This window comes from Notolepis coatsorum (genome assembly GCF_963971535.1).
Source record: "Notolepis coatsorum genome assembly, chromosome: 18".
Taxonomy (NCBI): domain Eukaryota; kingdom Metazoa; phylum Chordata; class Actinopteri; order Aulopiformes; family Paralepididae; genus Notolepis; species Notolepis coatsorum.
The window spans coordinates 54805640-54828784 of NC_140182.1; the positions used below are offsets into that span (position 1 = coordinate 54805640).

Genomic DNA, 23145 nt, shown 5'->3' on the forward strand with positions numbered 1-23145 from the left:
GAGTGCAAATCTTTTAGCAGCAGTGGTACATAGTAAGTATAAATAATAAATAATGGCAGTAAAGTGGCAGTGAGATGATAGATATGGAAGTAAACTAATAATATAAACTAAAATAATGGCAGTAAAGTGGCAGTGAGTTTGTAAAGTGGCAGTGTGTGTCTGTGTGTGTGTCACCTCTTGTGTTTCCAGCTGGAGCGGCGGACCTTGTGGTCTCCCTGACGAATGGCCGGGTCCAGGGGCAACAGGTGTCTGTGAAAGGCACAGAGAGGAGGGTGAGACAGTACCTGGCCATTCCCTTCGCCCAGCCCCCCATGGGGCCCCTCCGGCTTGCAGCTCCCCAGCCTGCAGAGCCCTGGCAGGGGGAGAGAGACGCCACACAGCAGCCTCCCATGTGAGTAGGGTCAGGGTCGGGAGGGAAAGTTACTTTTAAAATGGATTCCTTTACAGATCATTGATTATCTGCTTAATATTGTAATTAGTAACATAATCTATTGGATTACTCCAACACAATAACATAAACCTGATTACATTTGATTACTTTGGGATTACCTTGCCTGAATGAATGAATGAATGAATGAATGAATGAATGAATGAATGAATGAATGAATGAATGAATGAATGAATGAATGAATGAATGAATGAAAACTTTATTTAACAGAATGGGTACAATACAGTACGGCTCAATACACACAATTGTTAAGGGGATGCAGACCAGAGAAAGACGTTTGTCTTGTTTTTACATTTATATAATTATTTGGGTAAAACTGACAATGTATTCCAATTTACAGACTGGTGTTTGAATAATGTAATTATCAGCATCTACAATCATGATTTATGTTATTTCAAGTAGTGTATTAAATAAGTTTGTATCATTAATCTTATGATCAGAAAGCCGTTCCTTTCAACCATGCTTCTGAATGAATCTGGCAAGTAATCAGTAGTAAAAGCTAATAATACAAGCTATAGTATTGCTGATTTTGTTTTTCATACACACAATACATCAGACCGGCACATCCGGGTACTTTGCCTTTTTTTGCGGACGTACCTACTTTTGGGGGAAACACAGACACTGTTCCTGTATTTGGCCTGTATACAAATGTCAGCAAGAAGGCTTACATTGTTTGAACTGTTTGTTTTGTTAGTGCGTCAAGCAATTACTTTCCAATACTGGCCACCATTGAGTTCACGCGATTATGAAAAGTTAGTTTTGATCCGTTTTCAAGCAAGCTCCTTCTCTGGTGTTTTCCAATGCCGCTGCAGAATATTTCCTCATTTCCCTACCTGGACATTTAATATCACACATGTAAATCTCCAAGTGACTGAAAACTAAAAAAGTTTTTCATGCAATCTATTATGTTCCCCCGTGGTCTTGGTCTCTCCCTCTCTCTCTCCCTCTCTCTCTCCCTCTCTCTCCCTCTCTCTCCCTCTCTCTCTCTCTCTCTCTCTCCACCTCGCTCCTTCATGTTCTATCACCCAGGTGTATCCAGGACCCAGCGATAGCGGTGCAGGTGTCTCAGATCATGGCTATGGAGTACACCCCACCAGCCGTCTCAGAGGACTGTCTGTATCTGAATGTGTACACTCCAGCAGAGGCAGTGCCAGGAGACAGACTGCCTGTAAGTTATTGTTACTTCAGAATGACAATAAAATTAAATAAAAAAATATATAAAGGAAAAATACAGTGTACAATGTCCGACAGCGTGGCTACATGGGTAGAGCTCCGGTCTCATGATCGGAAGATTACCGGTTTGAGCCCCGGTCAAGGCCGTGGTGGGAAAGTGGTGTTGTTGTCCAGCAGGGAGCAATCTGTCCTCTGGACATGGCAGTGACAATGCCCCTGTCATGGTGGTAGGGACACCGTAAAGTCACGAGTGCCGTACTTGAGATGAGGTCCCAACTGAATTTGGTCGTTAAAGAACCTAGGGCACCTATCACAAGAGTAGGGGATTCCCCTAATCTTCTAATTCCAATCTGGCTTCAGAACATCCCACTCCACTGACACATGCATTCTCTATTTAAATGACCACATCAAACAAGATGCCGCAAATGCCGCAAATACTGCGGCATGGTCATGCTGGACCTACAAAAGGCCTTCGACACTGTCAATCACTCCATTCTGATTGACAAGCTAAAAGCAATTGGTTTTGATAGTCTATCAGTGAGCTGGATGCAATCCTACCTGGAGGGGAGAGAACAGATGGTGGAGGTAAACGGTACACTATCCCCCCCCTCCCAGTGAGCTGTGGTGTTCCACAAGGAAGCATACTAGGACCGCTACTGTTCCTAATTTATGCAAATGACATGTCGTCAGCTTGTGAGTGACTGCAACTTGTTCCTGTTCGCGGACGACTCAGCCCTGCTGGTCTCTGACAAGAACAAGTTACAGGTTGAAAAAACCCTCAGCTCGGAACTAGGCAAAATCTGCACCTGGCTCGCTGACAACAAACTATCATTACACCTGGGTAAAACAGAGTCCATTCTCTTTGGTTCAAATAACAAACTCAGCAAAGCCGACGGCTTGTCAGTTACAGTGGGTGACAATATTGTCACAAGGAAAGATGAAATTACATACCTAGGTTCCATCCTAGAGGCAAATCTTTCTTGTGACAAAATGGCATCCAATGTAATAAAAAAAAGTCAACCAACGAACTAGATTCTTGTACCGGATCTCCTCTCTGGTAAACAAGAATACCCTGAAGACTCTGGCAGGAGCACTCATTCAAGGGTACTATGACTATGCTTGCACCTCATGGTACCAAAGCACCTCAAAGGCTCTAAAAACAAAATTACAAACATCACAAAACAAACTGGTCAGACTACTGCTTGACCTTACACCTAGAACCCACCTCACTCGTGCCCACTTTGACAACCTAGGATGGCTTAGAGTAGACGACAGAGTACAGCAACTTGCAATGGACCTGGTCTACAAGATACACTACACGACTAAGGTACCCATGTACATGTCAAAATACTTCCCAAAGGTCAGTGAATACCACGACCACAACACCAAAGGGAGCTCCACAAATCATGTTAAACCCAGATTCGGCTCAAACAAGGGACTAAACACGTTTCGCAATTATGCCACATCAATGTGGAACGCCCTACCCACAGCTGTAAAGGAATGTGAATCACTACCCACTTTTAAAACCACTCTCAAGGAGCACCTACGGGAGACTGCAATTCGAAACTGGCCCCTGTAAATGTCCTAACCCAACCCCCTCCAATGTACAGTAAATGTCCTAACCCAGTAATACACGAGACCCTCTTCTTGGAACCAAGTAAGGTTTCGTCGATAATCCAATGTACAGTTACCCCCACCCCACCCACCCAACCACCTCCAATGTACAGTCCCCCCCCCCCCCCCCCCACCTACTCCAATGTACAGTTTCTTCGTCAAATGTATATACTCTTGTTAAAGTTAGAGGTTCTATGTAGGATTGCTTGTAACTGTCTAACTGCATATATAACTGTTTCCACTAGAGGGCGCTCTAGGCGGAGCCACTCATGATACCACCAGGTGGCAAGTATTTAAAGAGATGTCTCCTCCCCCTATGTCTCTTCTTCCCCACCTACCTCTAACGGAGAGGAGGACTCATGTGCTGCTGTCCTACCATGTGAATGAAATAAACCACGCCAAAGGCTAAATATAGAAACCATACCTCTTGACCACATTATTGTCGCCCCATAGCCAGATTCTGTCAACAGGTTATGGGCCCAGATCACGCCAGGGCGAAATAATAAGGGTAGCAAGTTTAGCTAAAGTATAGGCTAGGTTAGCACCGGGAGTACCGCGTGGCTAGACGCTAGGCCAACAGGAGCTAAAGCTACGGCCACCATCAAAGAGCAACATGGAATCCAACACGATGATCCTGCGCGTCAAGAGGAAGCGGGGCACCGACCCCACCAACGGGCTGCTGGAGCGCAAGCGGACCCGCCCGGAGAGCAGGGCGTAGAGCCCCGGGGAGGTGGCACCGGGGGAGACGGAGCCTGCTGAGCCCAACGGAGGCGAGGGGGAGAACCCCGTCTTAGAACTCGTGGCGACCATGGGAAGGAGCAAATGGCCCTCATTTAATGGAAAGGCAGAGGACTACAAGCTCTGGGAAGAGCGCATGTTATGCCGCATGCACGGTGCAGGACTGAAGGCGACAATCTTGACAGCCTCCACGGGACCACTGACGGCGGAAGAGCAAGCCCTGGACGACCAGCGTAACGCAGACGTGTTCTGTGAGTTAGCGCCACTGCTCGACGACACAAGCTTGGGGCTGATATTCCGCGACACTAAAGACAAAGGCCGAGAAACCCTGGGGGTGTTGAGAGAGCATTACATTGGGCGAGGAAGACCCCGAGTCGTGGCCCTCTACATAGCACTAACAGCCCTGAAGAAGGGGCACACCAAGACTGTGACCGAATACGTCAACAGAGCGGAGCAGATCACGACGCCATTGAGGAGTGCAGGAGAAGCACCAAGCGATGGGCTAATGATGGCGATGGTGATGAGAGGACTACCGGAGCTGTACAAACCGCTCACACTCCTGGTAACACATGGTTCAGCGGACATGACGCTGGGACAGTTCAAGGCCAAGTTAAGAAACTTCGAGGCCTCAGAAGATACCCACCCAGCCGCCGCAGAGGCGGGAGAGAGGGTGCTGAATGGAGGACCAGGACCACGACGGAGCTGGCGTGTTGGCGATGCGGAGACAAAGGCCATCGGAGAGGTAACTGCACAAGGACTGTCTGGTGTGGCTTCTGCAGATCCACGAGGCACACAGAGCGTGCATGAAGAAACGCAACCAGGGCTCGCGATATGCGCATGGACAAGATGGCGGCAATGGTCGGTGTGAGACGAATCGAGGCGGCACCCGGAGAGTAGCGGGACGAGAGGGCTTCACCCCAAGGGCACAGACAGCGTACGTCACTAGGCCAACGCGGCTGCAGCAGGCCCAAAGGAAGGGACTGATCGTGGACACAGGTGCGTCGTCCCACGTCATCAACGACAGGAGTCGGTTCAAGAACTTTGACAACACTTTCCGCCCGGAGAGACACAGCATGGAGCTGGCAGACGGGAAGCGCACCTACGGGTTGGCGAAAGAGAGAGGAGACACACAGGTATGCCTCACGGACAGCGGGGGGCGCCGGCGTACAGTGACGTTAAAGAACGCTCTCTACGTACCATCGTTCCCACAAGGACTATTCTCTGTAATAGCTGCTACTGCGAACGGTGCCAGAGTGTTCTTCATTGAAGGTAAAAATGTTCTTGTAGAGCCCAACGGTACGCGATTTAACATAGAGGTGTACCAGAGAATGTATTACCTGCAAACAGAGTGTAATGACAACGACAAGTGTAATGATGACAATGATATGTGTAAAGTGACTGTCAGTCACGATATTCAGACATGGCATGAGATTATGGGTCATTGTAATTACGAGGATTTACTGAAACTGCAAGCAGTGACAGAAGGCATACACATTGAAGGTGAAAAGCGTATACCTGACAAAGAATGTGTAGTGTGCATAAAGGGGAAGTTTGCTCAATCGAGAAACAGAAATCCCACAGAAAAAGTAAAGGTACCACTTGCGCTAGTTAACACAGATCTTGCCGGTCCAGTAAGAAACTAGTCCATAGGAGGCTTTAGATATGTACAGTCTTTTACAGATGTGTGCACAAGGGCAGTGTTTGTTTACTTTCTCAAAGCAAAGAGTGACACACTGCAAGCCACGGAAAAATTCCTGGCAGACATAGCCCCTTATGGTAACGTAAGATGCTTGAGGTCCGACAACGGAACCGAGTTCACAAACAGAGAGTTCCAATCACTGTTGAGGAGGAACAAGATAAGACACGAGACGTCATGTCCATATTCCCCACACCAGAACGGAGTGACAGAGAGGGAATGGCGCACTCTTTTCGAAATAGTTAGGTGTAAGCTAGTAGACAGTAACTTACCTAAGAGTCTATGGCACTATGCGGTGCAAGAAGCCTCTTACACCAGAAACAGGTGCTTTAATAAGCACACTGGCACCACCCCGTATACAGCACTGACAGGAAAGAAGTGTAATCTAGCTAGAATGCACAAATTTGGATCAGTGTGTTATGCATACCTGCAGAACAGAGGAAAGCTCGAGTCCAGATGTGAAAAAGGACTCTTTGTAGGGCACGACAAGGGAAGCCCCGCTTTCCTGGTTTATTATCCCGGTAAAGGGGGAGTGCAGAAACACAGGCTGGTCAAGTTTGTCACAAAGACAACATGTAAGAGCGAGACACAGACAGAGGAGCCAGAGCTGGACTCCAGAGTAAGGTGTGAAGAAACAGAGACACCCCAGCCCAGTGTACTTAGCACGGTCGTGCAGACAGCCACCCCCGGAGGGCGATGACGAGGAGCACCCGAGGGTGACGTCAAGTGCCCCAAGCAGTGGGAGGTATCCCTCAAGGGAACACAACCCAAAGTACCTGACAGACTATGCCCGGAGAGGAAGTGACGAGGAGGACAGTTCACTTACCACCATTGATTACTGCTACAGGGTAGTCAGTGGGGTACCTCAGACCTTTAAAGAGGCCATAGTGTCCCCTGAATCAAGTAAATGGGAGAGAGCAATGGATGAGGAGATGAAGTCCCTAGAGGACAACCACACCTTTACTCTAACCAAGTTACCAGAGGGCAGACAGACAGTGGGAGGGAAATGGGTGTACTCAATCAAGGAGGGTATTGAAGGCCACGACAAGTACAAAGCGAGGTTTGTAGCTAAAGGTTACAGTCAGAGGGAGGGGATAGACTACGGTGAAACATTCTCCCCCACAGCCAATCTGACCAGTATAAGGGTAGTGATGCAGAAAGCAGCTGAGGACAATTTGATTTTACATCAGATGGATGTGAAGACAGCCTATCTGCACGCACCCATAGATAGGGAGATATATATGGAACAACCTGAAGGTTACGAAAAGAAAGGAGAGAAGCTACAGTAGTGTGTAAGCTGGAAAAATCCATTTACGGCCTGAAACAGTCTGGGCGAAATTGGAACGAGATGCTTCATACATGTCTCATTGAAGATCACTTCCTACAGAACCCAGTAGACCCCTGTGTTTACTCAAGGGAGTCAAAAGAGTCAGGAAAAGTGATCATCGTCATTTGGGTGGATGATTTGATCATCGCAGCAGACAACACTAGAAACCTAGCACAGGTGAAAGGTATGCTCTCCACCAGATTCAAAATGAAAGACCTTGGAAAGTTAAAGCATTTTCTAGGCATGGACTTTGAACAGTCTGCCAATTGTGTACAAATATCCCAGAAGAGATATGTGGAAAAGATCCTGAAACGTTTTGACTTGCAAGAATGTAGATCAAGGGAAACACCATGTGATCAAATATTAGACTACCAGGAGGATGCTCAGAAACTGACAGATGTAAAAATGTACAGAGAAGCTGTGGGTAGCCTCATTTATTTAACAACATGTACCCGCCCTGACCTATGTTTTGTAGTGAGTAAACTGTCACAGCATTTTGCTGACCCCACAGAGGAGCATTGGATTACAGCAAAACATGTCTTTCGTTATCTCAAAGGTACAGCAGATAAACAGCTGTGTTTCAGAAAGAGCAGCGAGGGTTTAGGACTTAAAGCCTACAGTGATGCAGACTGGGCAGCTGACACCACAGATAGAAGAAGTGCCACAGGATATTGTGTGAGTTTGAACACAGACAGTTCACTGGTTTCATGGAAAACAAAGAAGGAGCCCACAGTGGCACTATCAACTTGTGAAGCCGAATATATGGCTCTAGCTATGACAATACAGGAGTGTATTTATCTAGAACAACTGCTCGAAGGGATGGATACCTATGTATATAAGAAGACTGTTGTTTACGAGGACAACCAGGGAACCATTGCGATTGCTAGAAACCCTGTGTGCCGGCAGAGATGTAAACATGTCGATATAAAATATCATTTCATCAGATCTGTCATCAGAGAAGAAAGAATGACACTGATTTATTGTCCAACGGACGACATGGTAGCAGACGCTATGACGAAACCTGCTTCCGAATTGAAATTGAAGAGATTTGCAGAGGTCATGTTTGGTGTGTAGATATTGACTGCCATATTCTTTTTGATGTTTTGGATTGTATTATTTTCTTTGTAAAATGTTTTTGGAGAAGTTATCCAGTGTGCTAAAACAACCCTAAGTGGGAGTGTTTTTTTTTTATCCACTTTTTCTCCCATTTTCTATATTTTCTCCCATCCCAATTTCGTATCATCCAATTCAACCCTCCCCTGTCACGAACGCTGTTTCTTGCCTCCCACAAGCCGGCTGCAATGTGGACTAAGTCATACATAGCACAAGTCCCCTCCGGTACTTGAGGTAACAGCAGTCGCATCTTTTCACCTGCGCAGCTCGATCTCTCAGTGTCGAGGAGTAACGCGTGGGAGGCTCACGCTGCCCCCGACACTTCCTGATTCTACTGCGCAGGCGCACCAACCGACTTGTAGGAGTCGCTTGTTCACAACGTTCGATCCCCACCCTTCAGTTTTCCCTCCCCGTAATACGGCCAATGTGTATTACTGCGGACGACCAGCTAAACTGAAAACAATGTGGAGAGCTGGATTCGAACACGCGAATCCTAGCGTCTCCACACTGGTGGCGAGTGCCTTGCCCACTACACCACCTAGCCGCCACCCTAAGTGGGAGTGTTAAAGTTAGAGGTTCTATGTAGGATTGCTTGTAACTGTCTAACTGCATATATAACTGTTTCCACTAGAGGGCGCTCTAGGCGGAGCCACTCATGATACCACCAGGTGGCGAGTATTTAAAGAGATGTCTCCTCCCCCTCTGTCTCTTTTTCCCCACCTACCTCTCACGGAGAGGAGGACTCATGTGCTGCTGTCCTACCATGTGAATGAAATAAACCACGCCAAAGGCTAAAGATAGAAACCATGCCTCTTGACCACATTATTGTCGCCCCATAGCCAGTTTCTGTCAACAACTCTCTTTTTGTTTTAACTTTTTGTATCACAAACAGTACTGTATTTGTAAATCTGGTATGTCATAAATGTATAGATGAAGCAGTACTGTCTATCTGTATGTCATGTATATATGTTATGATTAATTGAAAATGGGGGACCCTGATGTAAACAAGACGAAAGTCTTTCTCTGGTCTGCATCCCCTTAACAATTGTGTGTATTGAGCTGTACTGTATTGTACCCATTCTGCAATCTGTTAATAAAATGTTCAATCAATCAATCAATCAATCCCCGACATTCCTGGCCAAATTCCCAATCAGATCTCTGACATCAAGGCCACATAATCATCCCTTCCCCTTAATTGGCTGATATCAATCCCTGTCTCCTGAGCCTTTCAACCATTGTGTAGTGTGATGTGTGCCTGGTGCCAGTGTATGGTAGTCATTGTGTAGTGTGATGTGTGGTGTCAGTGTATGGTAGCCATTGTGTAGTGTGATGTGTGCCTGGTGCCAGTGTATGGTAGTCATTGTGTAGTGTGATGTGTGCCTGGTGCCAGTGTATGGTAGTCATTGTGTAGTGTGATGTGTGCCAGTGTATGGTAGTCATTGTGTAGTGTGAAGTGTGCCTGGTGCCAGTGTATGGTAGTCATTGTGTAGTGTGATGTGTGCCTGGTGCCAGTGTATGGTAGTCATTGTGTAGTGTGATGTGTGCCTGGTGCCAGTGTATGGCAGCCATTGAGCCTGCATAGCCCAAGGTTCGGTGCTACACAGTCGTGCTGAAGGAGGCAATTTCCACCCTACAATGTAAAGTGCTTTGAGTGTCTAGAAAAGCACTATATAAATGATATGGGTAGGGAGCACGGTAGGCAAAGGCTCTGTGGCCCGTGGATTTCTTTTTTAGTCTAGGAATCTAGCGCACATTTCGAAGAGCACGAGTGGTCGAGTAGCCGGGGTTCCCAAATTTTTTCAGCTCGAGACTAGGGTGACCACCTGTCCCGCGACTCGCGGGACAGTCCTGATATTGGGCCGTTTGTCCCGCGTCCCGCAACAACAAAACAATGTCCTGCAATTCAAAGATAAAAAAAAAATATATATATTTTTTTATTTTTTATTTTGTATCTTTCAAAGATTATTATTTAAAAAATGTTTTAAATGTTGTTAATTTAATGCCTCGTTCCAATACCCTCTTATATTTAAAATAAAAAAAATCGGGCGACGTCACAAACCAATGCATTCGCAGCCGAGCAATAGTATCCATCTGCAGGACCACAGCACTGACAGATTCAGGACCGCGACACTTTGCGGACCCACACTCTCCAGACCCTCGCTCCCATTGGCTGATTTGGGTCACGTGACCCAAATCAGCCAATGGGAGCGAGGGTCTGGACTGGAGAGTGTGGGTCCGCAAAGTGTCACGGTCCTGAGAGTGTCGATGCTGTGGTCCTGCAGCAGGATGCATCTCCAGCCGAGGCTGCTGAGCAGCTCACTCGAGTCGCGCTGCCTGTCACCTGTCCGAGCCGGTGTTCTGCGAAATTCTACTACTCTGCTGAGAACTGCTGCCGTAGCGCGAATCGCCTATATGTTTGGACAGCTGGGTGACGTCACCCTATAGTTCACTCCGAATTCCAACAGGTGTACCGACATTTTATCATCTACAAATACATTCGGCTGCAAAGCCAATTACATGCAAATATTTACATGCATATACAGTTCAAAAGGTGCAATGAAAAACATATGTTTAAGATATTGTTTAAGATATATCAACAACAAGACTCAACAAGACGTTCGTCAGCAAGGTGGCAGGATATTATTGTAGTGTGAACGATTGTGGGTCATGCGCATTTCGCAGAACACCGTTTCAGATGATCCCCATCCCCACCGCTTCACCATCACCCATGGAGGAGAGGGGGACGTCACATAGTTGTTCAGAGGAGCGTCTCTTCAGCAAGTCTGGCCCGACTATTATTGAGAACTGAATCAGAGGGTCGGTTTGTTATAATAACAGAATACACGGGGAGTATCGCCGGGACACAAGCTAGTCAGACTACTACTTGACCTGACTCCTAGAACCCACCTCACCCCTGCCCACTTTGACAACCTAGGATGGCTTAGAGTAGACGACAGAGTACAGCAACTTGCAATGGGCCTGGTCTACAAGATACACTACGCGACCAAGGTACCCATGTACATGTCAAAATACTTCCCAAAGGTCAGTGAATACCACGATCACAACACCAGAGGGAGCTCCACAAATCATGTAAAACCCAGATTCGGCTCAAACAAGGGACTAAACACGTTTCGCAATTATGCCACATCAATGTGGAACGCCCTACCTAAAGCTGTAAAGGAATGTGAATCACTACCCACCTTCAAAAACACTCTCAAAAAACACCTACGTGAGACTGCAATTCGAAACTGGCCCCTACAAATGTCCTAACCTAGTTGTACAGTAAATGACCAAGTAAGGCTTTGTCAATATTCCAATGTACAGTGTAAAATGTGTGTGTGTCCCCTTCCCAACCCCCCCCCCCCCCCCCCACCTCCAATGTACAGCCCTCACCCAACCCACCCAACCCCACCCCACCCAACCAACCTCCACCAATGTACAGTTTCTATGCCAAATGTATATACACTCCTTTTCTGGACACTTTTGTATCACAAACAGTACTGTATTTGCAAATCTGATATGTCATAAATGTATAGATGTAGCAGTACTGTCTATCTGTATGTCATGTATGTCATATATGTTATGATGAATTGAAAATGGGGGACCCTGATGTAAACAAGACGAAAGTCTTTCTCTGGTCTGCATCCCCTTAACAATTGTATGTATTGAGCTGTACTGTACTGTACCCATTCTGCAATCTGTTAATAAACTTTTCAATCAATCAATCAAACACTGTCCAGAGGGAGGGGGCAATATAGAATCCGGAGGCTAATATCCCCAAAACCGGAGGTGAGTTTAATAAGATTAATAACAAAATGAGCTATATAATATAGCCTACCGTCTGCGTCGAATATGATATATAGGCATTTAAATAATAAATACATTTATTTAATTTTAATTAGCAATACATTTTTTTTTTTTTTTTTTCACTCCACGGTCGTGGCAGTCAGACGCACCTGAGCGGCGTCCGGTGGAGAGTTTGCCTCTCCGAGGAGCTGTTGAACCAAGGCCGTCTCCTGTGAGATGGCCTAGTTCCAGCTCTGGTTCCCCCTCCAGTGGGCGATCGGCCGATAGGTCGACGGCTCCTCTGGTAGCAGAGGATCTGAGACGCAAGCTCTTCGCCTCTGCTCGCTCCCGTCGTAAGATGGTGAGCTGCAGGGGCGAACGGCCTGGCTTTGGAGAGCTGCTGGAGCCAGACGAGGGTGCTTCTGCTCAGTCTCCTTGTCCGATGGATACGGAGGATTTTATGGAGGGAGCGGAAGCGCTCTTGTTTGACGCCCCAGTGGAGACGTATCACTCTCCCCCTCAGGGTGTGGCAGGGGGTGGTATGTCTCCTTGGGGTCCCTCGTCCTCCGGTGTTGGGTTAGAACCTCCGACTCGGAGACGGGATGCCCTGCTATCAACCGCATCGGATGGTGGCGCCACACCTGCATGGAGGAAGGTGCACATGGGGAATTTCGTGCCTTGTTCCCGGAGCTCATGGCGGCCGCCGCAGCCGCTAATGGCGTGCCGTTGCCGCAGCCATTGCCTGCACCTGTCCCTGATGACTTGATAGGTCATCTCTGGCAACGTCGTCCTGTGAGGGAGACGGGCGTTGTCTGCCCATTCTTCCCCTCAATGGAGGCCTACGTACGTCAGGGACAGGTCATCTCCCCCATCACCGGCCTTACCCCCACCTACGTGCCAGTCACGCGGGTGGTGGGTTTGATCGAGGGATTGAAGGAAGGGGTGCCTCGGTTTGATAGCCCGATGGCATCTATTCTTTGTCCTGAGGTGGTGTGACCAGTCATTCATCGCCACAACACAGAGCCTAGCTGCGACATCCAACATCGCGCAGCTGGCGCGCTTCATGTCGGGGATGATGGCAGGCGGGTCGGTGTTGGACGATCACCATCTGTACCTACACGCCCAGGCGGCTGGAGCCATCCTGCACCTGGTACAGCTGCAGGCAATCGCCGCCGGGAAAGTACGCGCCCTGGCCACTCTGACCCAGCGCCACCTTTGGCTGGAGCAGGCGCGGGTGCCGGAGCGGAAGAGGCTTCCCCTGCTCACGGCCCCCCTCTCCGAAGCTGGGCTGTTCGGGTCTGCCATGCAGCAGATGACGGCTGCATGCAGGGACATGGAGGAGGAGCGCGCTGTGCTCCAGCCCCATTTTCCCCCACCCGACGCTGCCGGTGAGGTTCGACGGAGGCCACGTCGTCGGGGATCCGCGACCGTCGCCACCACCGCTGTCGCTGCTGGGCCCTCGGCCAAGAAGGCCAGGAGCGGAGAGGGTGCCTCGACCGCCACAGCCAGCCGACCCACGCCCGGAGGTGACGGTAGGGATCATCGTGTCCAGGCACCCCAGAACCGTCCCTCCGGGCCTGCTCCCCGTGGGGGCAAACACCGGGCTGTTCACGGCAGGCGCCGCTAGTGATTTTCTCCCCCTGTTTACCCCTGTTCCCTTCCCCGCCCCAAACATATGATTTTGTTACATTAATAAAGGGTCCCTCCTGGTGGAGTCTATACTTTCCGCAACAGAGCTCGGTTTCCGGGTTCCTCTGATTGGCCGCGACCCCCACGTGACCCGCGCTAGCACGCCCCCTTATCCACCGCTGCCGCTGCCCCTACAGCTCACCTACAGTTTAATAATATTGTTGCGTCATCTTAATATGCTGCTTATGCAGTTATCAGCTGTATTTGGCATAGACGCCTGAGTCAAGAAACGCTATTGTCGCGCCCGCCACTCTGAGTCAAGAAACGCAGTCATCTTAATATGCTGCTTATGCAGTTATCAGCTAGCTGACTAAATGTAAATCTTATGCAACCCCAGTCAAGAAACGACCGCCTCAGCAGCATCACGCATCAACTGTAATGTGGAGTGGACTTAAACATATTTACAATTAGCATTTTATAAAGTAGAACTGTAATGTTTACTTTCTCAGTCAGCGCTAAGTGCAGCATCTGCCGCGCGCGCGTCAACACACAGGCGAGCGTCAACACAGCGGCGAGCTGTAGTGGCAGCGGCAGCGGTGGATAAGGGGGGCGTGCTAGTGTGGGTCACGTGGGGGTCGCGGCCAATCAGAGGAAACCGGAAACCGAGCTCCGTTGCGGAAAGTATAGACGCCTCCTGGTGAGGGACTATTTTTTGTTACAAACTGTGTGTTTATTCACTGTATATGTTGGGGATACGATGTGTAGAACCCTCGCCTAGTTGTGGGGTTGATAGGAGAGCAGGACTTTTAGTCATTAGCTGGTCGCTACATATATATGTGCTTAGCAAGGCCTGTAGCTAACACTCGGTCTAAAGACTTTTTCTTTCCTCATCCTGAAGAAATATGTTTCTTCTTATAGTGGTAAATGTTTACCGTTGTCTGAGGGGGTTGTGTGTGTTCTGTTACATTGGTAAACAATGGCATTGAGTCCACAGCTTTGGAGTGTTGGCCTACAGAAGTGCTTGTGTGTGTAGCTTGTACCAAGGTCTTATAGACCCTCTCTCAATCTTCTGTGTTTTTTTCTTGAAACATGAAACACGGGTGTCGTGTTCACACATAAGCCTTCGGCCTTGTTTATAAACAAACCCTGTTCGGAGACGAGTTGTCGTCTGTGACTAGCATGCGTTAGGTTAGCTTATCCTGATACGATATACGCTGCCCCATTAGCATGCTGGCTACATAGGTATCATCGCTAAATGGCTTGTTTACTCTCGTATCCGGGGTCTGGGGTCATGTGGGGGTGAACTGATAAACCCCTCCTTCCCTCTTTTCTGATTGGTCAGGGGGTTGGGCCTTCTATCGTTCAGCTTCCCTGCCGCACTGATTGGTCAGCACGGCACGGGAGAGGGGGGGGTGTAGGAAGTTCCCTGACTCCTCGCCTGTAATGGTTGGTTGAGTCATGGGATTCCCCCCGCCATAGAGTATGTCACTGGGCGCGTTTCTATTGGTTGCCGACTTCCGTGAGTTCTTTACAGGCTCCATGTGTGGACCTCTGTTGTTGTCAAGTTTGTGTTGCGGTGCATAGGAACTCAAGAGTTCTGCTGTGCTCTGTATATATGTATCTTGAGCCTTTGGTCACGTGGCTCAATGTTACATAAACTTTTCAATTTATTGCTCACGTGGGAAGTCTCTCTGGGGGTTCCCCATCCCCTCTTTTATGGAGCAGGTTGACGGGGTGTTGTTTTCCCTCAGCCGCGTCATATGGGACCCATGTCCGTATTTTTTTCTGTAAAAAAAACAGCTTCTTGTCGTTCTCCCAGGCGGCTTGGAGGAACGGTATCTGGGTTCTTGTTAGAATTTCCATTGATATGTTTTGGGTCTCGACGTGTATGTAGTGCTGGCCCTGGGTGCTTCTGATAGGAACCATACATGGGCTTGCACGCCTTGGTTGCTCATCATTGAAACAGCGTTTTTATGGGGCAACTGGGATGGAGTTTGTCTCTTCCCAGCGCCAGTGTACTAGGCTTGTCTCGACGAATTCTCATTCATCTCTGGGGGATGTTAACAGAATAGATCGAAGCATTGGTAGAGGGGTCTTACGCCCTTGTTCTGACCGTCTGGGTGGCGCCCTCTATAATGTTTTGGATCGACACGCGTACCTACCCCCCTCCTGGGACTGGGGATGGCGGCGTGATTAGGGCACGGGACTGGTTGTGGTCGCGCCGGACCAGGTCAGTTAACCCGTTGTCCGCCGGGGCGCAGATCTGCTGTTCTGGTACCCTGAGGGACTTGTGCTTTTTCGGGGGGAAAATGCCGGGTCTGCCCGGGCGTTGCAGGGTTTGACGTTATGGAGGTGTTCGTGGTTATGTTACTACGTGTTATCCCTCACTGTTGCTTGGTCCATGTTGTGTTGTACCTTGCGCTGTGCTGAAGGAGCCTGGTCCTTCTCCATTCTTTTTCGCCCCTCTCTTCTCCTGCTTGGTGGGGCTGGGAGGGGGCTGTCGAGGTGGTTCTTGTAGAACTCCTCTGGCATCCCTGTGTACATCCCGGTCCGCCGGGCCCGGGTCCGAATTTGTTTTCGTCAACCTGTTGGCCTGGGTTAACCCCTTCTTGAAAACTGAAACACTTGTACTGCTGTATAGCCAGTGTATACCCGCAGTTGTGTTTTGGAGTTTTTTCTTGGGGGGTTATAGGAACAACCGCCTCATGTTAGAACCAAGGTGGTGGTTGGTTCCCTGGTGTGTTGGTAGCGGAGTCAACTCTCTGGGTAGACCGGGCTTGGCCCTGTCTGCCTGTGAGTGTGCCCCCGCACCTTTCATGACGTCTGCCAATCATGTCAGCCTTCTCTGCCTCTGCCCCTCTAGAGGGTCGGGGGGGGGGGTTTGTGGAGGCTGCGACATGGTGCACGGCATACCAGCGTACGCCCCTTCCGCCGGGGTGCTGTCTAATCCGCAGTGCTCCTGGCTCAGGTCGAGTGGCCTGTTGCCTGGATTGAGGGATCAACCTCTTTGAGGGTTGTCTCCCCGGTGCGCTGCCTGGTCCCGCTGTGGGTGTAGCCTTTTGAGTGCTTCAGGGCGGCGTGCTGTTGGGGGGGAAGGGCCTGCTCTTGGATGGGCCCTGTCCGAATACGCTGGCGATGTGGGGGGTGGTGTCACTAGTGACCGCCTGGTGGGGTCTCGATGCTGCGGCTTTGTTGGCCTCTCCAGGCCCCCTTTTCTGGGGGGGTCCAGTCCCTTCCTGGGTCTGGGTCCTCCTTCACGCTCCGCTGCTACGGCCTTGCCACGACAGTGGAGGCTGCTGACCAAATTTTTAGGTGAAGCACAAATTATTATATTATATTATATATTAAATTATATTTTTAAAACATCCCCCACTGTGTGTCAGTGGTCAGTGGACACAGTCACAGATGAAAACATATTAACATTAGGTGACAGCGGACCTGACCAGATGAAAACATATTAGGTGACAGCGCACCTGACCAGATGAAATCATATTAGGTGACAGCGCACCTGACCAGATGAAATCATATTAGGTGACAGCGCACTTGACCAGATCAAAACATATTAGGTGACAACGCACCTGATCAGATCAAAACATATTAGGTGACAGTGCACCTGACCAGATCAAAACATATTAGGTGAAGGTGACAAGGAAGCCACAGACTCATACCCCCCCGACACTCAACTAACCGCCTCGGACAGTCCTTCATACCAGTGGCCATCAGGCTCCACAACAGTGGGCAGGGACTGCTGCCAGACATCGACCTAGAACTAATAGGAACCCAAGTAGGACAATAACACTACCTTATGCATAATGCACCTTATGTGGATACTGTGATACTGTGAATAATGAATAATGTATATTTCAGTTAGTTAGATAGTAAATTATAACACTACCTTATGCATACAGCACCTTATGTGACACTGTGAAAATATATTTCAGTTAGTTAGATAGTAAATTATATTGACCTATTTGTTTACACTGCTTGTGTTGTTTTCACTACCTGTACCCCCCCCCCTTCCCCCATGCTGCTATGATGCCTGAATTTCCCCCAGGGGATCAATAAAGGAATATTTTATCTTATCTTAAGAGGAAAGATGAAATTACCTACCTGGGTTCCATCCTATAGAGGCAAATCTTTCCTGTGACAAAATGGGATCCAATGTAATAAAACTAAGTCAACCAACGAACTAGATTCCTGTACCGGATCTCCTCTCTGGTAATCAAGAATACCTTGAAGTTTGAAGTTTCAAGTTTCTTTAATAGTTGTCATATAGAAGTACAGAATACTTTTATACAAAATGCTTCTTACTGAAGACTCTAACAGGAGCACTCATTCAAGGGTACTACGACTATGCTTGCACCTCATGGTACCAAAGCACCTCAAAGGCACTAAAAACAAGATTACAAACATCACAAAACAAACTGGTCAGACTACTGCTTGACCTTACTCCTAAAACCCACCTCACCCCTGCCCACTTTGACAACCTAGGATGGCTTAGAGTAGACGACAGAGTACAGCAACTTGCAATGGGCCTGGTCTACAAGATACACTACACCACTAAGATACCCATGTGCATGTCGAAATACTTCCCAAAGGTCAGTGAATACCACGACCACAACACCAGAAGGAGTTCCACAAATCATGTTCAACCCAGATAAAATCATTTAAAAAGTAAAAAAAAAGAAGAAGAAAAATTTAATAAAAGAAAAATCATCATAACTTAGAAATGAGATTGCATAGGTCTATGAATCGATATCGCGATTCTGTTTCGATTAATTGCCCAGCCCTACAGTGTGTACAGTAAGTTAGCTTGGTGATCATCATTGTGATGTAGGCTAAGCTGGCTAGCTACTGTTAGCATACAAGCTTTTACAAACACTGTAGCCTACTTACTTTTTCTTTTTTTTTTTCTTTTTTTTTTATTATTGCAAAACAAAACTTATTAAAAGTCAGTACTCAACACACAATGTATAATGAAACTTTCAGTAAAGGTGGTTAAAATATATGCAAGTACAGAAACAGGATAAAACAAAAATAGTCAATAATAACATTTTAACCGTATACAGTGTATATCCAGCGAAGTTACAATTATATAAATGTTAGTATATAATATACCCCTAATACCTATTTTCTAAAACCCTACACACATATGCTCCAGCTCAAACCCCCCCCTCCCGGACCCCCTCTTGGATAGTACCTCCATTATCCCTCACTCCTAACCAGATACTACCATTATAGGCTAGCTTTTATTCTCTCCACCACTTCTAACCACAGCCTACTTACTTTTTCATCCACAACTTTTTTTCTGATCCAGATGCATAAGTCCACTTCTTCATGTTGCTCAGTTGTTGGTTTATACTTCGGTCCTAATGTTGGCGCAAAGTTTAATTTAGCCTGCCCTACTGTGTTACAGCTGTACAGCTTACTAAACTATCCTTGCTCTTTCAATGCTGCACACAGTCAAAACAGTCCAGCTGCAGCTCCGTAGGTTAGGTTTAGCTCGGGCCAATCTCAAGTTTCTCAAGTTTCTTTATTAGTTGTCATACAGAAGTACAGAATACTTTTATACAAAATGTTTCTTTCTGTTACATTTTGTATAAAAGTATTCTGTACTTCTGTATGACAACTAATAAAGAAACTTGAGAAACTTGAGATTGGCCCCAGCTAAACCTAACCTACGGACCTGCAGCTGGACCCGTTTTGACTCTGCAATGCAGCAACCTCTGATTGGATTTTCAAGGCTGCCAATCATATTCAACCTCCGTGTATTGGATGTCAAGGGCTGTCAATCATTCAATCCCCCATTCAATGGCAAGAGTTTAACTGCACAGACTGTGCTTAGATGACGTTAATAGCCTATTTTGATTGGCTATTATTTATTATTTATTTAATCCTGGGTCAACCTGTGCAGCCATCTGCACGAATATATACTGCAGTCATTACTGAAGTGCAGGCCTGCTCAGAGCTGTCAATTTTGGCCATTTTTGAAGAAGAAAAAATGCACTGGCATTTTTTTACAGAGGAAAACATTTCTAATAAAAAAGAAATAATAATTTAAAAAAAAAATATATATATATGTAAATTAATAATAATTATGAATTATGAGTGAATTTGTGTTTCACGTGTTGTCATAGAGAAACCTCCACTGTGCCACGGGGTTGGGTTTTTGCCCTTGACCCCGTGATATTAGGGGTTGTAACGGGAGTTTTATTTCTTCCCGTTCGTTCCCTAGTGGCATGTGGGTTGCGCGTTTGTGTAGTCGTGGGTTCTTCTGTGGAAGGTAAGTCCCACTGTCTGCTCACCCTGTGCGTTTGAGTTGCTAAACTCCTCTTCGCACAGTCGGATCCGATTCCCTCCCGTCCTCCACTAGGGGGTCCGGGGGCTCGGGTCCTCCCCGGTTCTGATGGTTGTGGGGGGCCTCAGCGGGTACATTTGTCGAGCTTCCGCTCTGCTCAGCTCCTGTATTCCAGTAGACACAGAGCGGAGCTACACGACCTATAACGTACGGTTATATCTATAACCATAGTTATATGAGTGTAGTGACACTCTGCGTCGGACTCACTGAGGACCCCGTGGTCTTCGCCTTTGTGGTGAAAGACTTGGGAAGGAGCTGTTAGTATGGCCACACCCCTGCTTATGTAGAGGAGCGGATGGGGGTGTGGCCAGGCGGATAGGTGTGTAAAGGTGCATGTGGAGATTTATTCAGTGCTAGTACTGACACAGGGATGTATTCCAGTAGACGCAGAGCGTCACTACACTCATATAACTATGGTTATAGATATAACCGTACGTTTTATCTGATTGATTGATTGATTGATTGATTGATTGATTGATTGATTGATTGATTGATTGATTGATTGATTGATTGATTGATTGATTGAAAATGTTATTCAGATTGCAGAATGGGTACAATACAGTACGGCTCAATACACACAATTGTTAAGGGGATGCAGACCAGAGAAAGACTTTCGTCTTGTTTACATGCAATCCATTCTTTGTGGATCTAGCCCTTAGTGTGGAGAGAGGTATGGCTATGTGAGACTATAGTGACTAGAGACTAGAGAGAAAAGGACAGAGAATATCATGAATATTTCATGGAGTAGCCTAGACAATAACATATTAATGTTCATATTCACTTAATAAATTATGAAAAATATATCTCCTCTATGAAACTATAGCAACTTGTATTAATGAAAAGTATCTGTATTGATATTGGTCACATTGGTGACACACATTGACCTTGCTTGGTAGTACCATATGAATTCCAACATAAAATTACCATAAAATATCCAAAATCTAGGATCTCGCCCATCACTACATTTTGGATGTATATTTTTTTAACCCTGTCTTGTATTTCTATGTCTATGTCTTGTAATTAGCGTAGTGTGTTCTGAAAGGTGAGAGGTCAACACAAGGTCTGTCTGTTCTCTTGTTGCTAAGGTGATGGTCTGGATCCATGGAGGGGGCTTGACCATGGGCGCGGCCTCTCAGTTTGATGGCTCCCCATTGGCTGCTTACGAAAACATTGTCGTGGTTATCATCCAGTACCGCCTTGGAATCCTGGGATTTTTTAGGTATAGTTTGGATATATATTCTTTGCAGATGTGTCGTTCTCTTCAAAAGTTCGCTTTTTATGTTATATTTCGCAATAGCTCTGCGCTCTGCTCTATATTGGAACATTCCCCATCACCTACTGTGATCTTTGAAAGCTTTCTGCCACTATGCACCTACACCTGTCCGGCTACGCCCACATCCGCCCATGTATTTAAGCGAGGGGTGTGACCGTACTTCCGCTCTTCCCTATCTTTCACTCACGGAAGTCCGTGGCTACAAGCACACTTCAAGCAGCGAAAGGTCATCATATTAGTTTAGATTTAGTTTGTGTTGCTGTCCTTTTTTGAAAATGAAAATGGCATCACTTCTTCCACGCGCAAGAGTTAGGTGCCATGCACCTAACCCAGCTACAGGCCATAGCTGCAGGGAAGATGCGCGCCCTGGCTACCCTGACTCAGTGACACCTGTGGCTGGAGCAGGTATCGCTGGACGAGCGAAGGAGACTACCCCTCCTCCTGGCTCCCCTCTCAGACGTTGGGCTCTTCGGCTCCACCATCAACGAGGTGACAGTCGTCTGTAAAGAGATGGAGGAGCAGCGGTCGGTCCTCGTGCAACACTTCCCCCGGCCCGGCTCCACGGCGACCAACCACCAACGGTGCCGTAGGGCTACAGCCAGCGAGTGGAATCCGCGAGTGGTGTTGCTATTTGTGTTAGCTTTGCAAAGCAATGAACATTAGCACGTAGCCAAGGGCTTTTGTACGTCTCTTCATCCCGCCAGTATGTCGCTTTACGTGATAAAGTGAAAAACATGGAATTTTTTCGCTTATGAAACAGAGCCATGGGTTTTCGGTGGACGCATCTTTTAAACAGACGCGGTCTGCCCCCATGGTTAATGGTTAGCAGTTGTGTTTTGGTTGTGCAATGCAATAAAGCGAATACGCTTGTATGTGCCTTTCATTTATGACACGCCGCACGGCTGGTAGCCGCTCTGTTTTCACTTCTTGCATGCTTCGTATTTACGTGGGGTTGGTTGAGGGGGGGTGAGGATAAACCCTCCCCTTTGGATATGGTTATGTCCTCTAAAATACTGACTGGACGGGGAGGACGTGGCTCAAAACGAGCGTACCTCTCTCTCACTAAAGGCGGAGTCCCTCCCCGTCAGCTCCCTCTACATTGTGTATCCTGCTCGTCACGGGAGGAGGGGGGGGGGGGGGATTCCCATGCCCACACCAAACTTAGAAGGTGGGGCTGGGGTTCCCGGCCATTGTTAACGTCACAGGCTTTCCCTTTTTGTTATTGGCCCTAGAGATACAGTATGTCCATGAGTTGAGGTCTGCGTGGCAGGTCTCGACTCACGTTGTCAAATGTGAGGTCTCTCCGGGATAAACCTGGCGTCTTCCCCTCTTGTGTGAGCGGAATTTGTGATGGATGTTTTTTTCCCAGGCTCCGTATATAAACCCTGTGCGTGCTTCGGGACCAGGTCCCCCCTGTTTTACCCAGACAAGGGGGATAAACGTTGTGGGGGTTGTTTCTTGTCAGAATTTGCCAGGTTCTCGGGTTTTACGAGCCTATCAATATCAGCGCTTGGTCTTACGGGACCGGTATCAGCGCTGGCCCGGGTGTGTTTTTCAGTTGTTTATTTTATTTTTTTATCTACTTTTTCTCCCCACTTTTCTATTTTTCTCCCTTCCCCAATTTCGTATAGTCCAATTCTACCCTCCCCTGTCTCGAACGCTGTTAGGCCATGCCTCCCACAAGCCGGCTGCAATGTGGACGAAGCCTTGTATCACGTGTCCCCTCCCTCCAGTACTCGAGGAGGCAGCCGTCGCATCTTTTCACCTGCACAGCGCGATCTCTCAGCGGCGAGGGTCTGCGTGGGAGGGACACGCTGCCCTTGTCGCTTCCTGATTCTACTGCGCAGGCGCACCAACTGACCTGTAGGAGTCGCTGTCCACAACGTCCGATCCCCACCCACCAGCTTCCCACCCCCTAATACTGCCAATTGTATTAGTATGAACGACCAGCCAAGCTGGTAGCAACGCAGAGAGCTGGGCTCGAACCCAG

At 47.7% G+C, this 23145-nt stretch overlaps 1 protein-coding gene across 1 annotated transcript in view; it reads left to right on the plus strand.

Moving 5' to 3' along the window:
* Positions 1 to 296: 296 nt before the first annotated feature.
* The window catches only part of LOC311245368 (fatty acyl-CoA hydrolase precursor, medium chain-like), a gene marked incomplete at its 3' end in the record, with an annotated part of 39811 nt that continues 16962 nt past the window's right edge, over positions 297 to 23145 (plus strand). Inside the window, exons 1-3 of the mRNA XM_084335211.1 lie at positions 297 to 391; positions 1478 to 1616; positions 20968 to 21101. Of these exons, the coding sequence (XP_084191337.1) occupies positions 312 to 391; positions 1478 to 1616; positions 20968 to 21101 (353 nt within the window). The 5' untranslated portion in view covers positions 297 to 311. The remainder of the gene's footprint in view (positions 392 to 1477; positions 1617 to 20967; positions 21102 to 23145) is intronic.